Source organism: Staurois parvus, unplaced genomic scaffold (assembly GCF_062004578.1).
Source record: "Staurois parvus isolate SC_StPar_1 unplaced genomic scaffold, SC_StPar_1.0 ptg000287l, whole genome shotgun sequence".
Lineage (NCBI taxonomy): Eukaryota > Metazoa > Chordata > Amphibia > Anura > Ranidae > Staurois > Staurois parvus.
In genome coordinates this window covers 33,613,799-33,635,428 of record NW_028318083.1, presented here as the reverse complement: position 1 = coordinate 33,635,428, position 21,630 = coordinate 33,613,799, and the positions used below count along the sequence as shown (strand labels likewise).

At 41.1% G+C, this 21,630-nt stretch overlaps 1 protein-coding gene across 1 annotated transcript in view; it reads left to right on the top strand.

Moving 5' to 3' along the window:
• The window catches only part of ZNF407 (zinc finger protein 407), a 626,056-nt gene that overhangs the window by 278,454 nt on the left and 325,972 nt on the right, over positions 1 to 21,630 (top strand). Inside the window, exon 3 of the mRNA XM_089682372.1 lies at positions 8,343 to 8,417. Within this exon, the coding sequence (XP_089538498.1) occupies positions 8,343 to 8,417 (75 nt within the window). The remainder of the gene's footprint in view (positions 1 to 8,342; positions 8,418 to 21,630) is intronic.

The window sequence follows — 21,630 nt, the reverse complement described above, 5'->3', positions numbered from 1 at the left end:
TGCACACAATTTCCAGGTAGGGGGCGCACGCCCTACCTGCACTGCCATTCGTGGCCTCGGCTGTCAGTCCTTGGGTTTCGGCCAGTGATTACTTGCTGGCACCCGGTGATCGCCAAGTATTACCGACGGGGCAGAGAACTGTATGTAAACAATACAGTTTGCTCCAGCACACTGCTTTGTATGGCTCCATAAGATGCATTTTTTTTCCTATCAAAAAATGGGGGAAAATGTCTGTGCATCTTATAGAGTGGCTGGGTATTCCCCCCCATCGCCGCCATGTTAGAATACCGAGCCAACCGCTCGGCTCTTCTGTGAAGCAGAACCTGCTCCTCGGTCCATCGGTGTCATCACTTCATCATCTTTAGTGTGGGCACCCAGCTGTGACAGCTTGCGACTTCACAGCTGGGTGCCCACTGCTCATGCGTGAGAAGTGCTGCTTTGTGAATGGCCCCGTAGACTATGGGAGAGAGGCGATCGCAGCAGAAGGCTCCTCCCGCTCTCCAAAGGTCTGCATACATGTCATCTCCTGTACTATGTTCGCAGTCTCTGGTCATCCCCTGTACTGTGTCCGCAGTCTCTGGTCATCTCCTGTACTGTGTCCGCAGTCTCTGGTCATAAAGGATTTGAGCAGCAAATTCTGGATTCATTTCTTTGCCTTGTATTTACAGATGAGCTGTGCTAGCACCCTCATTACAAGCTTGCAGCAGGTATCTTGATTTCTCACCTGGAGCAGCTTTACACTTCCACTTTTACTTCACACCTAGTCTCACTTTTGTCATTCACTGCATGTGCTGCTAGTAAAATGGAATGTTACATCACTACTGCTTTTAATGCAAAATGTCGTCACTTACACCTGCAAATCATATAGTATTTCCATTTTTTTTTTTTGTCTAATTCCTGTACATGTCCCAGGATGGCAGTTCTGTTGGACTGAAGTTAAGGACCACACATTGAAGAAGTGCCTTGGCTCAGCAATGTGGATTTACGTATACTCACAGATGTATGCAACAAAAACCTCTGATTTTAACAAAAATGGTTGAGTCTGTCAATTAATGATTTTGCACAGACCAGCCCTGATCTGCCTCTTCATGGGTTCCATGGGTGGGCACGCATGTGACACACAGCAGGAGCCATTGGCTCCCACTGCTGTCAATCACAGCCAGTGAGGAGGGAGTGTGTCTCGGCCCACCCCCTCCTCACTGGCTGTGATTGACAGCAGTGGGAGCCAATGGCTCCTGCTGTGTGTCAGCCAATGAGGAGGGAGAGACCTAGGTGAGCCGCTGCTCTCGTGCACATCGCTGGATTGAGATGGGCTCAGGTACATATTACGGGGAGCTGCTGCACACTGAAGGTTTTTTACCTTCATGCATTCTGCATGAAGGTAAAAAACCTTCAGCCTTTACAACCATTTTAAAGTTGACCAATTGTTGTGTCCACCGTTTTATCATACTATGGATCCTGTAGTAAGTGGTTTCCAAAACACATTCACAAAGGCTTTGTTAGTAACGTCACATGTCACATGTTAGACACATGTATGTAGCTTTTCCTATAGTTTAATACCGATTTTTGTGTATTTGTTGGTAGTTTTTTTTAACCTGTGTGTTGGCAGAAAAAGGATGGACTTTAATGCCCACGCACTGCAAATATGCATCACTGGGCAGCTGATGTAACTGTGTTTTAGAATGTGCTCACTGTGCACTCCCAGTACAGAGACCGAGCTAATGATCGGTAGCCTCCCGATCATGTGACCACTGTGACAGTTAATCATGGTGGTTACATGATTGCTGATCCTTACCAGGCATACAGACCCTATTAAAGGGATGCTGGAGCTGGGTGGAAATGGGTTAAAGATGTGTTATATTTTGAAACTAGAATAATAGGTTTGAAACAAAACTCAGAAAATGCATAAGTACATATCTACCAATGTCTGGGCTTTAATTTTTCAGCCCAGCTCTAGACAAAACAGATTTTTCCTTTTTTTTTTTTTTTTTTAAATAGAGCGGGGGAAAATTAGAACCTATTCTAAATTCTGTTAATGTTCCTGTTAGGGAGTTTTCAATTGTCAAATTTTACATTCATCCACTGATTTCAGAGGGAAGACTTCTTAAGAGAAGGCTGGCTTCTATTTACTCTAGGATTGGTAAATCCTAGTATGGGTTCTGGAGCCTCGAGGCTTTTGGGTGGGACTCCAACCCTGGGCTCAGGTTTTAGTGATGAGCTTAGGGCTCCAGCCTCCTGAGAAGACTGTCATCCTGCCAGGGAGCAGTAGAAGCACGGACACATGAGGGGTGTGTGTTTGTCTGCACTGACCAGACTGACATCCGGAGAAACAGTTGCTGCAGGGGCAGTGTATGAACACTGTTGTGTTCTGGACTGAGGGATTGCATTCTATTAAGCAGTCCACAGAATCTTGGGATTGGACAAGATTCAAACCATGTATGGGCAAGCTGAATGTACTCAAGTTGATCATTTGATCAACTTGAGTACAACCAGCCTGCTGGATTTTATATGTGATTATTGCTTGTGGCTATTATAGCCATCAGCAGTAGTCACTGTGTTCTCCTAGTGGGTACAGCTCCCCCCTCCCCCTTGCCTGGAGAATACAATGGCTCTGTGGTTGCAAAAAAGAGAAAATCCCTCCATCTATAGCTGGCTTTAGGCTGTGAAAGCCTGTGTAGTCCGAGGTGGGCTGCTTTATAGTTAGGAGGATGTGTTAGTAGTTCAAATGATGCATGATGCTGAGATCCCTATGTGGGAATTGTGCTGTATGGTGCCTTTTCTGTTAGACAAGCTCGGACAGAAAGCAAATAACCAAGTGGACTGTGTTCTTAAAGCTCTACCTTTGACACCTAATCATCACACCTGCTTAAAATGTGTTTTATTGCTGTCTGTTCCCCCCCTTTTGGGGATCCCCCTCATAACCTGTTGTGTAAAAAAAAAAAAAAAAAAAGATGTGAAAGCACATTCCCCGAATGGGAACACAGACTGCAATAAAATATTGTCAGAGATTCTACAAAAATAGTTTTAGCTGGGGTTGGGCTTTAGGCTTTGTTCACACAGGTGATAATGGCCATATATCTTGGCCAGGCCAGCTACTCAACTTTCAGGTACTGCATGCAGGCCACTCATTGAAGTCTATTAGGATGCGACAGCTGCTAATGTGACAGGCCTAGGGGGGAGGCGAGCAGCCGTGAACACCCACTTTTGGCTGCTCTTCATGCACTTCAATTGGCTTACCTGCATACAGCATCTGGAAGTTGAAATGCAGGGAAAAAACGGCCCATTCATTCTTTATGGCCATCACTGTCCATGTGAATGAGACCTATAGTAAACTATATAGCAGAATGCCTAATGTTGAATCCCAGGTTTAGACATGATAAATTGTTTAGTATACTATGTTGACACCCCTTTCCCCTATACACAGTGTGATATGATCTGACAGATGGCCCTCCTACTTTCCCATCTCTTCACTGTAAAGTTTGACATGCAAGGTAAAATCAGATTTTTAGTGCAAGTTGAACTGGAGCTCATATTAAAAAAAATACGAAGCATTTACAGTTATACCCGTTCTTGGTTTACAGGTTAGCTCTACCCCGACTGGTTTATTTTGTACAATTTAAAATTTTATTTCACTCCTAATGTTATGATTTGAAGCTTAGAATTTTTTGTAGACCATAAACATAACTTGTGATCTCTTTGTGGAGAGAATGAAACACCTTGATATCAAGATTTTATTAATTGAGTGCTGTGTTTGTTTCATAATTCAGCTGTGTCCATTATATGAGAAATGTCCAGATGAATTCTGTGTTTAATGTTAAAAATCTTATAACATGCCAGTTTGATTTGTATCCCCTCATATCACAGCATGCTAATTAAAATCATATTTCTGCATATTTCATGCCTTTCGTGTACATATGCAAATGGAATCCCATTGCCTTTCAGCAATTAGTAATTAAGTTTATGAAGGACAGCTGTAATACATAATTAACAAAAATGTTTGCGAGTCCTTTTCACACTAGAAGTTGTAACAGAAATGTTTGCTTATCAAGTGAGCAATTTGAATTTTTTTACATTTGCTGATATCTAAATTGTCAGGCTTAGTCATTCTGTAACATTGCATTAAAAAAATATTCTAGGCAACAGACAATAGGTAAAAATGTTCTTTTTCTTTCCTGTGCATCAGATCAGTGAAATTCCACAGGACATTATGATATTTCAATTAAAAGGGCACTTTTGTTGAACCTAAACAATTTGCAATTAGGCTTGGTGAACATAGCCTAAAGCCTAGCACACACATGAAAAACATCAGACGAAAAAAAATGTTTTCGGAGTGATTGTACAATAATCTGATCGTTATTACACGGCTTTTGAGAGCCGATCACAAAAGTTAACGCAAAGTGATCCGAAGGGATAAGCATGAAAATCTTTCTTGTAAGATAACAGAACAAAGAATTTTCATTTATTCATCTGTACAAAATAGAGTAACCAAGACCGGAAATGAAAGAATGCATTACGATACAATACAATACATTACATCATTGCGGCAAGTTGTATTCTGTCTTACAAGAATTGTTTGCAACAATATGAGCCTAGCATGCAAAAAAAAAAATAATAGATGATCATTTGTCTGATATTCTCATCGTGTGTCCCAGACTTTAAATGGAATCTATCTGTAAAAGAACTGAAGAAAAGAAAATTGGTTACAAGGTGGAAAAAAATCAGTAACCAATCATGTTTCAGGTTTTATTTTCTCGCAAGGAATAGCGATTAAAGTGATTCTGAAGTCAAAAAGGTTTGTTCCCTCCTTCCCTAAATACTTATCGGAGTCCTATTTCAGTCCAGGGCTGTGCCTGTCTGCAGCAATGCTGGTCATTTTGCCAGTTCTCAGAGGACAGATTGATAGCAGTGGGAGCATTGGCTCCCGCTGCTGTCAATCAACTCCAGTGAGCAAGGAGGCGGAGGTCATGGCCGAGCTGCACTGTGTGTGTCTAGGGGAACACACAGCCTAGATAGGGAGCACGCCGGTATGTGTGCCCCCTAGCACACAGCTTGCTATGGGGGAATACTTGGGAGAGAAGGAGAGTGCGGGACCCCAGAATAGGAGGTAAAAGGCTGCTCTGTGCAAAATCCTTGCTAAGAGCAGGTAAGTGTACATTTCCTTTTAATTTTAGCTTAAGAAATTCCAGCCTTTAATATCACTTTAATTTTTCTTCTAATTTTTTTGTCCCATTTTTATTCTTCTCTGCTGAGAAGTTATAAATTAGCTCCTAACCTAAACATTGACCACACTATCTCAACTTCTGTGTAACCCAAAAAACAGGAAAATTCAGAGCATGTGTTTTTGCTTTAAAACAAGAAAACATGATCTGCAGCACACTCCCGCATAGAAACAGATTGGCGGAATGCTGTCATCTGCCCTGGATGGTTTACAACTCACATTAAGTGGGATTTTTGACTGTCTCCTTGATAGCATTAGTAGTATCTAGAATGTTTTCAGAATTTTCAGAGTAGCCATGTACATTTTGAAAACATCTTATTTCATTTTGTTGTGTTTGAAAATTCTAGTATTATCATACATGTTACTTACATTTCTTTTTAACAAATGCATATAACCATCTCAATGACAATCCAATGGCCTTTCAAAGCTGAAAGTTTATCCAGTGGTTCCAGTATTGCAGCACTTGGTTGTGATCAGCTCTTCAGCCTGGACTAGTAGGAGAAAATATTTTACGGATTGATGCCGTCTTCCAAATGATTTGTTTCTTTTTCAGTTATTAAGTCAAAAGCAAGCTCCTATTTAAAACTCCATCCACTCCTGAGTTTTACACAGCCATGTCTTACTTGATTTCTATCTGCTATAGTTCAGTAACATTTACTGGTCTGCTTCCCTCCCCCACCCTTTGACTAAACAGCACAAGGAGAAGTGGTAGCTCATCTATTTGTCACTTTGTTCTTTCCTGCTCCATGCAGTGCAGCACATTTGATTGGCTCCTTGATACTTCTTCATCTTCCAGTCTGAGCTTGGCTATATGGGCATTACAAGAGGCTGCAAAAGCAGCTGTATTTTAGTATACACATACTGCAATACGTTGCATTGTGATGTGGCAAAAATTATTCCTGCTGTTCTGTTAGACATTCAAGAAAATTTGCTCATGCCACAACCGGCTTGCAATTGCTTTTTTTTTTTTTCTTGAGGAAACATCAGCACAGTATCACTGATATTATTGAATTTTCATAGATAAAAAAAACAATCAGCAATATCCATCATCATATTCCTCTGATAGCATATTTATTTTACCCTTCCCCCTTTCTCCCCCCACCCCCTCCCCTTTTCCCCCCTTTCTTCTCATCTCTTTAATCAATATATAAACAAACAAACTTAACCCCTCATAAGAATACAATACCCATTTTATCTATTACCGTCTCCCATCCCTCCTATACTATTCTAATATCTATCTGTATCTAGTGCTATTCCTTTTTTATTCTTTTTCTCTCCTCCCCTTTAGGCCATTATACTTTCTTTAAAACGACCAGATTTTCTATACTACCCCCTTTGCTCTAATTAATTCAACGTATGTTTCCGAGATCTTAAATTTCATCCAACCGCTCCACGTTCTCCTAAACCTCTCCATTTTATCCTCCTCTATACATCTCAATTCCTCCATTCGAGCAATACCCTCCACTCTATCTATCCAATCTACGATCTTTGGGGCCTCCTTCACCTGCCAATATTTGGGAATCAAACCTTTTGCTGCACTTATCAAATGATACAAAACTTTATTATTTTGTAGTTCTGAGGCGGACTCAAAATAATAAAATAGACATTTCCACGGGTCTCCCTGGATATCTACCCCACATATTTCTTGGATATATAATGCTATTTCCCTCCAGTAACACTTCAGTTTTGGACAGCTCCACCATATATGCTTCATACTACCCCTTTCTCCACAGCCTCTCCAACACCAGGGGGAGCTCTCTACTTGCTGTTTATGGGCCACACTTGGGGTTATATACCATCTCGCTAAGCATTTGTAATTCATTTCCACCGTATGCGTATTTGTTGCCATGTGTGTTGTATTAAACATATTTTTTCTTTGCTGCAAGTTCATTTCTACTCCCAGTTCCTTCTCCCATTTGCTTATATACCCAGGAGGATCTATCCCATCTAAGTCCATAAGGATCTTGTATATCTTAGGTTTCAACCCCATTCATTAGTTTTTCCAGAGGATTCATTTCCTCCAATGACCTCATCGTTTGCGGTAGGCTTGCTACAAAATGATATAACTGGTTATACCTCCATTCATCCAACTTATTAAATAAATCTTTCTTTTTTTTTTAACATTTTAAATGTGAAACTGCTTTTAAGAGTTAACACGGGTTGTAAGGAGGTGACATAAAGCCACCTGCAAATGTCATTTGAAGAGCTGTCCATGGCGGATCGCTCTTTAGAGGACTAACACAACTGCAAGCAAGCCCTTAAACCTTGTACATGTGAGCATGAGCTTCTGTTTGTATAAGAGCAGTGTGACCAGCAAGTTTTATAGGACGTGCACACATTTTTCAGCCAGCCTTGGTAAACCCTTTAGCTGCAGTTTGGGACAAGCATCCTGTCCGTATATCTGCTTTCTCGTACATCCCGTACAGCAAGCAGATATTCTGACATGTCTGCAGGAGAACTGCATGGCATCAACGATCTACTGATCCCTGGTGCAATGCTTTCCTGGTTTCTTTGGACAAAAATAATAAATACGCATTTTTTTTTACCTGCAAAAAACCTGTGCATTTATTATTTTTGTCCAAAAGGTGAACTTATCCTTTAAAACGTGCTAAAAGCTTTGCAGACTTTGTAATAGCTTGCTGTAACCATTAAGCTTTTACATACTGCAGCCTGTATGTACAAGATCTACTTTTCTGTATGATAGCTTTATCATTATAGTTTGACCCCTATCAGAAAGTGATAATTGCCCTGACAAGTATACAGCAAAATCAGTAAATGTGTTCAGCCAGTGAATCAAAATGTATTTAGACATTTGTTTCAGCATGACAAGCAGCTAGCATTTTCAGCAGACTAGGTCAGTAATGGCGTCCTTTGTATTTTCTATCTACTGCTTCCAAGTTTATTTTTCAGACAGAGTTGAGCATGTTTATGACTATTTATTTTAGCCAAATTTAGACAGCAAGAAGGAAAATATAAAATGCATTGTGCAACAAATAATAACATTTTTTCTTGAAGTGTCAATATCTTACAGTGAGTCATTTAATACAGCATTTTATGCAACAGGTTTGAGAATTATACATATGACGTAGATTACATCTTAATATATATATTTATTTTTTTTCAGGGTTGCTTTTGTTATGAGGAAACATTTAAATAACCATTTGTTGGGAAAGCATGGAGTTGGAACACCAAAAGAAAGGTTAGTGAATATATTACAATTCTTTTTCAGTATTTTCAATCTCCAGCATTAATGTAAAACAGACCTTGTGTAGAAAAGGACAATCCACATTGCTCCCTGTGTCAAGTAAGTAGAACATTTTTTCCATGTATTAGATCACTACTTTTTTTTCGGAGGTGCAATGTATGTTACACGTCACTTTTTTTTCATAATTGCAGCTAATTATAATTGTGGTTTTATAATTAGCTGCCTCTGCTACCTCCCTGCTTGACCATCATAACTGTAAGGGCCAGGTACATTTGTTGGCACAGTGCACCTCAACGCATCTTGCAAACAATCGTGACATAATGCACTTTTAAAGTAGTGCAACAGTATGAGTGGGCCCTAAGTTAGAGACACTGGAGATTTGCTATCTCATTTCTATCAGTAGATGTACTGAAATTGCTAGGATTAGCAATTGACCACTAAGCAAATGGAACAACTGGCTCTCTATGGTGTAAACTACAAAGGCAGCATGTAGTAGCGATTTAATCGTGCATGATTGCTCAATGTCCAAGTCATGTGCAATTGATCACTGCTGCAAACTGGTTCTTTTTCTATAGGAGGGCATCTGTTTAGGGATCAGTTGTTACTCCTAGCAATTAATCTGTAGCGATTTAGAAACATGACCAAGCTATTTAAAATTGAATGGGTAGCTGTAGCCTAAGGAGAGCATTTCTGACAGTCATACCATGCTACCATTTAGACAGAGAGGCCTAGCAATTGTATTAAAAGCAACCTAACTGGTATGGAAAAATATACCAATATAAATGTTTAGTTTGGTGTTTATCAACTATCTCTTTATTAAACATAGTATAAAAAGCACCGTGTAAAAGGACATTTAATGGGGTTAAGGTATGTGATATTACTTTAGTGTAAATTACACAGTATAATAAGTATTTTTACTTTTTTATGAGTAATACTAGACAGGTGGCCAAATATCACAGCATGGCATCCCAGGATTGTGGGATATGGTATAAAACAGGGATCTCCAAATTTTCTGAACAATGGGGACAGATTACTGTTCTTAAGATTTTAGGGGGCCAAACTCAGGCAAGTGTGAGTAGAAAATGTATTGGCATCAATTGGGAGTAAACAAGGCCCCATGTTTGGTATTAGGGGAGGAATAATGCCCCATTGTTGATGTCATTTGGTGGAATAGTGCCCCATCAGTGGTGTCGTTGGAAGGAATTATGTCCCATTGCTGGAGTCAGTGGATAGAATTGTGCCCAAAGGGCCAGACAAAGGTAAGCAAAGAGCTGTAGCTTGGGGACCACTGGTATAAAATAAACTCATAAAATGACCATTGGCATTAGATGTTTTCTTCTATGTACCTTCGTACAACTACCCTTAGTGAGCCTCATGGAGGAAAAAAGACCTGAAGTTTACTGTCAAATCTGCAGGACCTTTGCCAGTTTAGTCAAACACTCAGGAAGTTTAACTAAACCAGACGCTTGCTGGCTTGCAGGTCTGAAAAACAGGATTAATCCATGTAGGACTATGTAAATTAAGTCCAAGGATTGTCGGGTTGTATGGCATTGTATGACAATGTTCATACACCTGATTGCACTTTATGGTATACTTTATAGTCAGTAATGAGCAATGGTGGAAATGTAAAGCGAGACCTCAAACTGTGTTGTATTTAAATGTTAATAACTTTGCAAACTTTTAGGGACATTGAAATGAGCATTACAAAAGGTGGTTAATTGACAATCTGTCTTCTATCAAACATTTGAGATTTTCTCAATGTGAATGGATATATATAAAACTAATAATACAGCAGGTGCAGTGCTATAAAGTGGAGATCATATGTGTCCATGAACTTTTAGAGAGAGATTTATCCAAACAGCTTTAGCAGCCATATCATTCCTTATTTTGGTAGAATGATGTGTTCTGACATAATTGAACTTCTAGCAACAAGTTGGAAAATCATTTTCCACCCTCAAGTATCTATACTTCTCTCCACACAATCTTGAGATTTACATGGCCTGACAGACAGCACAACCAGGCAGAAGAAACGACTTAGTATGTTCTATAGACTAGAAGAAAAAATGCATTGTCCTCTCCCCACCTCAGCCTACTGATTGGACAGTCAAGGAGGAGCCATAGACTGATGACTTTATTTCTCTGCTCATTCTGCTCTCTCCCTGTCAACCTGTTTGCTGTCAGTACATTACCACATATCCACATATAGGTACAGCATATCTGATTGGCTCTGAGTGGTGCTGTATAGAGAATTGCCACAGGCTGACACCAAGTCAGATCCAGGTACTTACACAAGCTGTGTATACATTTGTAGTGTTTATATCTGATTGGAGTGCAGTTTTTAAAAAGAAATGTACAATTAAACCTCACAAATGTCAGTATGAAGACAGTTAAAAAAAATGTGCAACTTGTCAGATTGGGTAAGTAAATTAATATATGACATAGCAACCTGTGGATCTTTCCTTTTCCTTTCCTTTCCCGCTCTCACTTTCTTACTTGCTCTCTTTCTTTCTCTCTCTCTCTCTCTCTTTCTTTCTCTCTTTTCCTTTCTTTTCTTTCCTTCCTTCTTTCTCTCTCTCACTTTCTTCCTCTCTCTCACACTTTCTTCCTCTTTCTTTCACTCTTCCTATCTCTCTCTCACACTTTCTTTCTCTCTCGCTCTTTCTTTCTTTCGCTCTTTCTTTCTTTCGCTCTTTCTTTCTTTCGCTCTTTCATTCGCTCTTTCTTTCGTTCTTTCACTCTCGCTCTCTTTCTTTTTTCTTTCTTTCGCTCTTTCTTTATCTTTCTCTTTCTTTCTTTTGCTCTTTCTCTCTTGCTTGATCTCTCTCTCTCTCTCTTTCGTTCGTTCGTTCTTTCTTTCTTTCTTTCTCTCGCTCCCCCCCCCCTCTCTCTCTCTCACTCTTTCTTTCTTTTTTTCACTTTTTCTTTCGCTCTTTCTCAGTTTTTATTTCTTTCTTCCTCTCTCTCTCACTTTTTATTTCTTTCTTCCTCTCTCTCTCACCTTCTCTCTCTTTCTTTTGCTCTTCCTCTCTCTCTCACTTTTTCTCTCTCGTTCTTTCTCTCTCACTCTTTCTCTTGTGCTTTCTTTCGCTTTCTTTCTTTCGCTCTTTCTTTCACTCTTTTTCTCCCTTTCTTTCTTTTCTTTCCTTCTTTCTCTCTCTTTCTTCCTCTCTCTTTCTTCCTCTCTCTTTCTTCCTCTCTCTTTCTTCCTCTCTCTCTCTACCTCTCCCTCTCTCTCTACCTCTACCTCTCTCTCTTCCCCCCTCTCTCTCTTCCCCTCTCCCCCCCTCTCTCTCTCTTCCCCTCTCTCTCTCTCTCCTTCCTCTCTCTCTTGCTCTCTCTTTTTCACTTTTTTCTTTTTCTTTTCAAGAAGCCTGCCAGGAAGCCCCTTTAAATCATTCTGTTCCAGAACTGGACTACATGATCAATCATTTGTTTACACTGTTGATCACTGCTGAAGCAGTTGAACTGTGCAGTTTTTTGATTGGCTTAAGTATTTTTATATTTTTGTCGTTTGTGGAGTTCAGACAACTTGCTAAGCTTTGCAGCCATCAGTCAGTTGTATGAATGATAAAAACAGAAAATCTACCAAAAGCCTGGCTCTCATTGTCATTGCTTCAAAGCACACTAGTCAGCATCTAAAGATTGGTGTGCAGCAATCACTCTTTTCATCACTAGATGCATAGCCTGCAAGTACTCGTCTGCATCCAAGCAGCATCTTTTTTATAGTATAGGGTGGTTCACCTGAAGGTAATTAGTCAGTTGCTTATACTAGAAGGTTCAGTAAAATCCTAATCCTGTGCATATTGGCAAGGAACTGCACTTGATTCATATTTATCGGCAAATATAACCCATAATAAGCTAGACATGATAATAGATGGTGATTGGAAGTGGAAATCTCCTAATTATGTTAGGACTTGATAAATGAACCAGAGCTCTAGACACACTTTACTTCTCCCAAACAAATCCTTCTCCCCCATGCCCATGGCTCTGAATGTATGTGCTATTAGAGCAAAGCAAATGAACTTTTCTCCCCATTTTTATTGATATATTTGTACAGCCGGTGAAAGCAGGAAACTTCTTCATCAGCAAACAGAACCTTCAATTCTTTGTAAATTGAGTTAGTTTTTTCTTACCTGCTTAAAACATTAATGCATTGGCTAGAATAGTGCAAGCTTGCTACATTTTAATCTCTCCAGGACAATCTAATCTGTTTACTTTAAGCGCTTTGGATTTGAATCTGTTCTCTGATAGGTTGCATGTTACAGCAAATTATGATAGAAGCTAGCTAAATAGGTTGTGGCAATTAAATTAATAATGCATTTACTTTGCTACTATTTAGACTTGGTGCTTTGACTGATATATGCAAAAATGGTAATTTATTAAAAGCAAATTCATGTAATTGTACTGCAGAGTTTGATGGACCAAAAAAGTTGTCAGCATGACTATCATCAAAAAAAAAAAAAAATGAAAGAAAGTTCTTATATTTGAAGTAAGAGCAGCATATTATTTTTGATGGCAGAGATTCTGACAGCCTAGCAAACAAAAAAAAAAAAAAAAAACAACTGGTTTCTAGGACATTCGAGGCATCTCTGAATTCTGCATCTCTTCTCAGCTGCTTTCCATATTCCTTTTAATATTGCTCTATTTTTCATGATGCCCTGATAAGTACATCACTCATGTTGCAATTCACAAGATTGGTATCAAACAATTGTGATGAGTACATTCAGACGATAGCAAGAAGTGTGCCAGAAAGGCAGATTGTGCTGAAACGGAATATATCAGCAACTGCTGAGTGTTTTTCCAAGTGGCAAATGTTAACTCATAAGTTTCTTGATATAGCTGATGTCATTTTAAGATACCCCTACAGCTCATTCAAGAGTTATTCTAAATGAGGGAAGTCACAGTACCAAATATATGTAATAATACCATAAGTGAAAGCTACACACCCACCACAATGGTGCATATGCAAATATGATCCTACTGCTATACATGGGAGTAACAGCAGTGTGATATTTAAAGAAATTACTAAAAGTGGAAGGTGCTGCAGCCCATGAGAGGGTTGCACATGATCAATGCAGCTCTGGACCTCTCTTGAGTGCTTAGAAGACATTGCAAAGAGAAGTGTCAACCTATCTTATTTCGACTTTTAGGTGTTTAAAGGAACCATATCTGTTCTAAAACCATAAAAAGCAAAGATCTTAGCTGTATCTCCATTTCATATCACTTTCCAGAGGTATGTGCAGACTTGGCCGTGTATGTATCGTAACTCATTTATTCTGTTAGCAATGTTTAGGTATCGATATGTCCAGAATTTAGAATGTGAAGATTTATTTTTTTTTGGCCTAAAGTTTAAGCCCTGGTTCACACCAGTGCGACTTGTCATGCAAGGTCACACCCCATTAGCGGCAATGGAACCATTCAAATCCGTGCGACTCTGAAAAAAGGTTCCTGCACTATTTTTGATTGACTTCATTGCAACTTGCATTGGCATCTGTTAAATGAAGTCACACAGAGTGTAGGCAAGCCACAATGAAGTCACACTGAATAGTCAGCTCTGCAGTTGCACAAAGTAGCGCAACAATTTTTCACTACCATGAATTCTAACACTGTTTCTCTCCATCTGGGAGTTTTGCATGTTCCCACTCATTTTTATGTGCTCCACCAACTTCTCTTGCATTGTTCTTAGTTCACACCAGTGCATTGTGGGAATATGTACAAAATCTCATGCTTTCTCTCAACACACAAAAATGTACTGCCCCTTTGCAGACACTTGGTGGTGCTATCAATTTTTTATGGCCCCCACACATCGTGCTAATGCTGCAGTACCATAAGTACCATGCATTTGGTCAGCACGACACAAGAGAACTCTCAAAAAAGTGCACACGCTTTGTTTTACCTGTGAGGTGTAAATGGAGCCTCAAAGATGATCTCCAGGGATGATACATTGTGGCCCAATGTAAGTATTCAAAATGTAAGTATGCATATGTGATACCTGATAGCCTGAGCTATGACAGTTATAGCAGCAGTCATGCTGCCCTTCTTCATAGTAACCACAGGGGTTGCTTGCTCAGCATGGCCATCATTCAGAGAACACCTTGGCTTTTTTCTCAATGAATGCAAAGTATTTTCTGATTGGACAAGGTGCAGATCCCAACATCATTGCCCTTCCTTTTCAGCTTGTGCAATCAGAGGATGCTTTGCATTTAATGGGAAATATGCAAAGGGATGAGCGAGCGACGCACTGCATAAAACCCAACCCATTATGCTTGGGTTACTACGATGATTTACAGCTTCCACAGGTACTGATCAGGTGATTGCAAAACAGAAAATTGCATCATCTATGGCCTGCTTTAGTGCTTTGCAGAGAGACAAGTAAACACTATAGAGATATGTGATAGAGATATGTGCTTTGTTTAGATTTCATATCTGAGGTTTACAACCACTTTAAAGGCTAAATCCACCTTTTGCAAAAAATTAATAAATGCTCCCAATTTTGCAGGGAAAAAAATATGCATTCATTATTATTTTCTTCAGAGCTTGCAAAGTGTTATAACCACAATCAGTAGATCAGCAGTGCACATGCTCCTGCAGACTCTTCTGCAATCGCTGGTCTGTACTGAGGTACAGACCATCAGTTACAGGGCTACAGGATGTGTCAATAGACTACAAGTATGATGATCACACTAATGTTTCATTGAAAACTACAGGTCCCTCTACCGTGGTTTCAAACTGGACTTGTAGGCTGTTCATTCACAAATCTCGGTCAAGGGATGATATGGCTGTGTGTGGATCTGCAATATTCAAAAAATGAGAGGAGCTGCTGGGGGAGTAGAACCTCGCAATCCATTTTAGGGTGGTTTGGAGGGGGAGTGGGGGGCAGCTAGGCATCTTGAGACACTGTAATATGGGTGCAGCATATTTAGAAAGGTGGAGTTAGTCTTTAAGATACTTTAGAAAAAAATCAAGTTTTCAGCTTTGGTCTGCATAATTAGACATGCATATTTTGCATGACACTTTATTGATTCAAGTCTGAATATAATACAAGTTTTAGCAGTAAAACACAAAACCATGTATTTGTTTTATTACATTATTATTATTATTATTATTATTACATCGAGTTTATATAGCTCCAAAGGGTTTGCTCAGCACTGTACAATAGAGGGGGGGACAATACATGGCACAGTACAACAATAACAAACAACGTACGAGGGGTAAGAGGGCCCTACTCTTTCGAGCTTAGAATCTAGGAGGGAGGGGGTAAAGGTACAGTAGGAAGTGGCTAAGGGGAATGAGGGGTGGGAGGAAAGAGGGAGAATGGTCGTTGGTGGGCGTTGCGTCACGTGCGTCGTGACTTCATCAAGTCTGAACGCCATTCCCAGTTCGAGATTACGTCACTTCCGGTCACGTGGGGACGTTTGTCCGGACGCAGCGGCCATATTTGTTTCCCTCCCTGTATGTGAATACACCCATGATGTGAGGTGGAAAGCGCTGTTTACAAGGATTACATGTGAGTGGGAAAAATATGTTATGCCAAATTACTCCTATTAAACGGTATTACACTATGGGAAGCTTTTGTTTGTGTCCTATATGACGTTTGAGAGGAGGTGGAGTGGAAGTCCTGAGGTCCCTTGCTGAGCTGCCTGGAATAAAGGATTGCCTTTGAGGGGAGTTTTTTTGCCTTGTGGCCCTGTGTGGGTCGAGGAGGGGAGGTGAGCAGGCATTGCTGCCATTGGAGGATTCCTTTTTGAGCACTAGAAGTGAAGATCACAGAGTGTTTTCACAATTTGCATGGACTTTTTGAGTATATTTTGGACACTGAGTTTATTTATTTTTTCACAGAATTAAGTAGTTATCTATTTAATTTAATTTGTTATAGGGTTTTATCACAGGATATATGTATTGCATATTTATTTATTTATCTATTTATTTTTTGAAGAATCACTATTTATTTGATTTATAGGTTTGTCACAATTTATCACGATTTGTCACATGAATTAGTACTATTATTATCACTAATATTTAAGTATTTTTCATGAATTTCATATTTGTTATTTTCCATCACAGATTAATTATGAGGCATTATTAATTGATATTAAGAGAGGTGTTTATGTATTTTCACTAATAGATTTAGTTTTTATGTTTTTCATCACCTTATGGTATCGATTACTTTTAAGTTCAGTTGGTATTTATGGTATGTATAGAGGGATTTTTCTTAGGTAGTTTGGGAGCGCTTCACTATTTAATATATGGTATTTACGACTTATTGGTTGAGGTTGAGTGATTGCAGCTGGTAGATAGGGACGTACCCATATCAAGCGCAGGAGGATATCCCCCCCCAACCAAGAGAGAGCGGTATCTCTGATGCCAAGGGAGAGTAGTTTATTAAGGAGGAGGGGGTGGTCAACTGTGTCGAAGGCCGCAGAGAGGTCCAGGAGAAGGAGGACAGAGTAGTCGCCCTTGGCTTTGGCATTTAGTAGGTCGTTAGTGATTTTGAGTAGGGCAGTTTCAGTGGAGTGTAGGGGACGGAAGCCGGACTGTAGTGGGTCAAGGAGGTTATTGTCTGTAAGGTGGGAGCTTAGGCGATCGTAGACTATGCACTCAAGGAGCTTGGAGGTGAGTGGCAGCAGGGAGATGGGTCTGAGGTTGTTGGGGTCCGCGGGATCCAGGGAGGGCTTTTTGAGGATGGGGGTGATATGCGCGTGCTTTAGGGGGGAGGGGAATGCGCCAGTAGAGAGGGAGAGATTGAAGATGTTGGTGAGGGAGTGGATGAGGGAGGCGGGGGGTGACCAGAGGAGTTGAGAGGGGATAGGGTCCAGGGGGCAGGTAGTGAGGCGGGCTTCTGAGAGGACTTTGGCGACTTCCTCAGTAGTGACAGGGCTGAGGGAGTGCAGTGCAGGGGGGGTTATGGTGGGCGGGGCCTTGGGAGAGGTGGGGGGCAGTGCGGTTGTGAGGGCAGAGGAGGGGGGAGATGAAGGGGTGACGGGGTGAGCAGGCTAGGTGGGGAGGTAGATTGCAAGTTGACGATGTCCTTACGGATAGCGTCAATCCTGTTGTGGAAATGGGTGGCAATCTCGTGGGCGGTGAGAGAGGTACTGAGTGGATGAGGGGGGGGAGAGAGCAGGGAGTTGAAGGTGGAGAAGAGTCGGCGGGGGCAGGAGGAGAGGGTGTTGATCAGGTTAACAAAGTAGGCCTGCTTGGCGGCGTGGAGGGAGGAGGTGTAGGTGAGAAATGCAGATTTGTAGAGGGAGAATGTATGAGGGGACCTGGTTTTGTGCCACAGTCTCTCCAGTGCGCGACTGCGACGTTTGAGGCATTTAGTGCTGTCGGTCTGCCAGGGTTGAAGCGGTCTGGGTTTGATGATGCGTGTGGTAAGGGGTGCCAGAGAGTCTAGGGCAGCTGACAGTGAGTCATTGTACAAGGTGGTGGCTATGTCAGGACATGACAGTGAGAGGATGCTGTCGTGTAGGCAGTCGGCGGCAGAGTGGAGGGAGGCCGGGTTCAGGTTGCGGAGGTTGCGACTGGTGATGGTTTGGCGTTTTTTGGGGGGGGAGTTGGGCGAAGGGGAGATGGAGAACGTGATGAGGTGGTGGTCGGAGAGAGGGAAAAGGGTGTTAGAAAACTGGTTGAGGGTACAGAGGTGGGAGAAGACGAGGTCCAGGGTGTTCCCTCCGAAGTGGGTGGAGGATTGAGTGTGCTGTGTGAGCGCGAAGGAGGAGGTTAGGTGGAGGAATTGGGAAGTAGCCGGGTTGTTGTCGTTGATGGGGATATTGAAGTCCCCGAGGATGATGGTCGGTAGCTCAGAGGAGAGGAAGAAGGGGAGGCAGGCGGCGAAGTTGTCCAGGAAGTGGGGTATGGACCCAGGAGGTCTGTAGATTACTGCGATCCTTAGGGGGGTGGGTGAGAAGAGTCGGATGCAGTGCGCCTCAAAGGAGGGGAAGGAAAGAGAGGGTGGGTTAGGGAGGACCTGGAAGGGGCTAAACGGTGATAGGAGCAAGCCGACACCACCACCTCTGCGATCGCTCAGTCTTGGTGAGTGGGTCCTGAAATCTGAAATGTACTATACCTCTTTTTGTTTCTTTTTATTCTACAGCAGTAGTGCACAAGCTCTGCTAGTTGTCCCTGAAAAGTAAATTATTGGGGAGGGGGATTCATAAAAGGTGTCGTAGAACCTTTTTTTTTTTTTTTTTTAAATCCAGTAATTTTTATTTGGATTTCTACAAAGAAAAAGAAAAATTTCAAAAACTACATAGTATATATAGAAAAAGAGGTATAGTACACATCAGATTTCAAATACTGAACATAGACTCTAGCATGTAGTTAGATTTGCTGGACAGTTACATAGAGCTGTTTCTTCCATATCATACAATACAAATAAGACAGTCAACAGTCATCAGAGAAAAAGAGAAGTTAACCGAGGAGAGCCACCAGTAAGGCTATATCAGAATGTGCTTGCTATCTTTATCCCCTACCCCAATTTTAAGTTGACCAACTCCACAATTTAAGCATACAACACACTGGCTCTACTTTTACTTTCAGCCTTACACCTCCTCGCCCTGAAAATAAGAGAGACGACAGGGGTCTTTGGATTCCAGCCACCAGGACCATATTTTTTTAATATTTTTTGGACACCCCTTGTGTTTATAAGTTATCTCCTCTCTGTGTAAAGCGAAAGTTGTGGCATCTCGCTATTGGGTGAGTGTAGGGGGCATGTGTGAGACCCATTTCTGTAATATCAGTTTACGGGCCAAATAGAGACCATGTCCACATTAAATGCATTTTATCACTCTTTAGTTTTCTGTTAGGCTGCTGCACCGAAATGTTCAGTGTTTGCACCTGATTTGTGTACCTGTTAAAGACAGGTACATTAATTTATCAAAGCCTAGCTCTAAGGTTAGAGTGTCCAGAATGGACACTCCATCCTCAGTGTGCTCCATCCGCAGCCACTGTTTCCATCACACTGACATGCATGGCCAAGGAGTTTTGTAGTGAGGTGGGCAAAACTGAATGACAGCTGAATGGGGTCAGGGCTAGAGCTGTGTGCAGGAAGCTGTCACATAAAATCATTTCCCAGTATAGACATGCCCTAATCTGAACACTGACATACACTATATTGCCAAAAGTATTGGGATGCCTGCCTTTACACGCACATTAACTTTAATGGCATCCCAGCCTTAGTCTGTAGGGTTCAATATTGAGTTGGCCCACCCTTTGTGGCTTTAACAGCTTCAAATCTTCTCAGAAGGCTGTCCACAAGGTTTAGGAGTGTGTCTATGGGAATGTTTAAGCATTCTTCCAAAAGTACATTTGTGAGGTTAGGCACTGATGTCGAATGAGAAGGCCTGGCTCGCAGTCTCTGCTCTAATTCATCCCAAAGGTGTTCTCTCGGGTTGAGGGCAGGACCAGTCAAGTTCTTTCACACCAAACCCGCTCATCCATGTCTTTATGGACCTTGCTGTATACACTGGTGCACAGTCATTTTGCAACAGATAGGGGCCATCCCCAAACTTTTCCACAAGGCAAGTACCGTTTTCCTGGCAACCACTGAACCCAGACATGTCCATGGTTTTGCCAGACAGAGAAGCGTGATTTGTCACTCCAGAGGACACGTCTCCACTGCTCTAGAGTCCAGTGGCAGTGTGCTTTACACCACTGCATCCGATGCTTTGCATTGCACTTGGCGATGTAAGGCTTGAATGCAGTTGCTCAGCCATGGAAATCCATTCCATGAAGCTCTGTAAGCACTGTTGTTGTTCTAATCTGAAGGTCTTTAGTTAATGACAGTTGGCGACTTCTGCGCTCTGTCATTTTTGGTGGCCTACCACTTTGTGGCTGAGTTGCTGTTCCCAGTTCTTCCACTTTGTTATAATACAACTAACAGTTGACTGTGGAATATTTAGTAGCAAGGAAATTTCACGGATGGACTTATTGCACAGGTGGCAACCTATCACGGTACCACGCTTTAATTCACTGAGCTTCAGAGAACGACCCATTCTTTCACAAATGTTTGTAGAGGCAGTCTGCATGCCTAGGTGCTAGATTTTATACACCTGTGGCCATGGAGGTAATTGGAACACCTGAATCCAATGATTCGGAGGGGTGTCCCAATACATTTGGCAATATAGTGTACCTCCATATGCCAGCTCAAAGTTGGTCTTAATTAGTCCTAATCTGTGAGCAGGTGATAATCCATTAAAAGCGTGTTGCTGCCATAGCAAAAGCATTCTAAAGGGGCCCGTCTACCTTAATTTGTTGCCTGTGTTGGTAATGTTACTGAAACTGGTGTGAATGTTTGCTTGGATTAGGCACAGACAGTTTTAATAGTCACCCGTACAAATAGAGTGGAGAATCTACTTAGTGGGAACCTCGGCATCAATAAAAACTTGCAAGAGGGTCTAACCTTTTCCAACTCTATCCTAAACAAAAAAATGTGTTGCCTAGCAATATAAATTAATGCATGTTGGCACTCTTTTTTTGAATTTCATAGATTGCAAAGAAATAGTCTTACAGTGTATAATAATGTTAGAAGGCTTTATAAATAATACTGTATAAGCATCTGCATTCTAAGCTTCCAGAGTACATATTTCCAAGTATGGAATTTCCTTTATGCTGAGAAATGTCTTATTTGCTAACTCCTCATGCTGCTTACTACTGTTCTCATATGTAAAAGGTGAAAGAAATCTATCTTTTAATTGGTGTGTTATGTTGGGTCAGGCACATGATTTAGTTCTGACAGGTAAAATGTTTATGTAGATAGTTGTTCAGTTATTTTATCATGGGAAGCCAGGAATGTGTTGCTAAATAGCAGATTTATTTATTTATTTCAGGTGCTTATATAGCGCCGTCAATTTACGCAGCGCTTTACATATATATATATTGTACATTCACATCAGTCCCTAACCCTGAAAGGGTGTACAACCTATAAGGTCCCTAACTCACATTCATACATACACATACTAGGGCCAATTTAGACAGGATCCAATTAACCTACCAGCATGTCTTTGGAGTCAATGCAAAGGGTTTTCATATAGGGGGTGAAGTCACAGGAGATTCTGTGAAATGGCAGAAATAAGTAGAAATCTAGGTGCAATAGGCACACTTTTCTTTTAGTAAATAGCAGTAGTTTATTTCTTTTTCTGATGTAGCCACGCTGAAAAAAAAAAGAGCTTTCATTCTATATTTACAAAGCAATATAATTTAGTGTGAATTA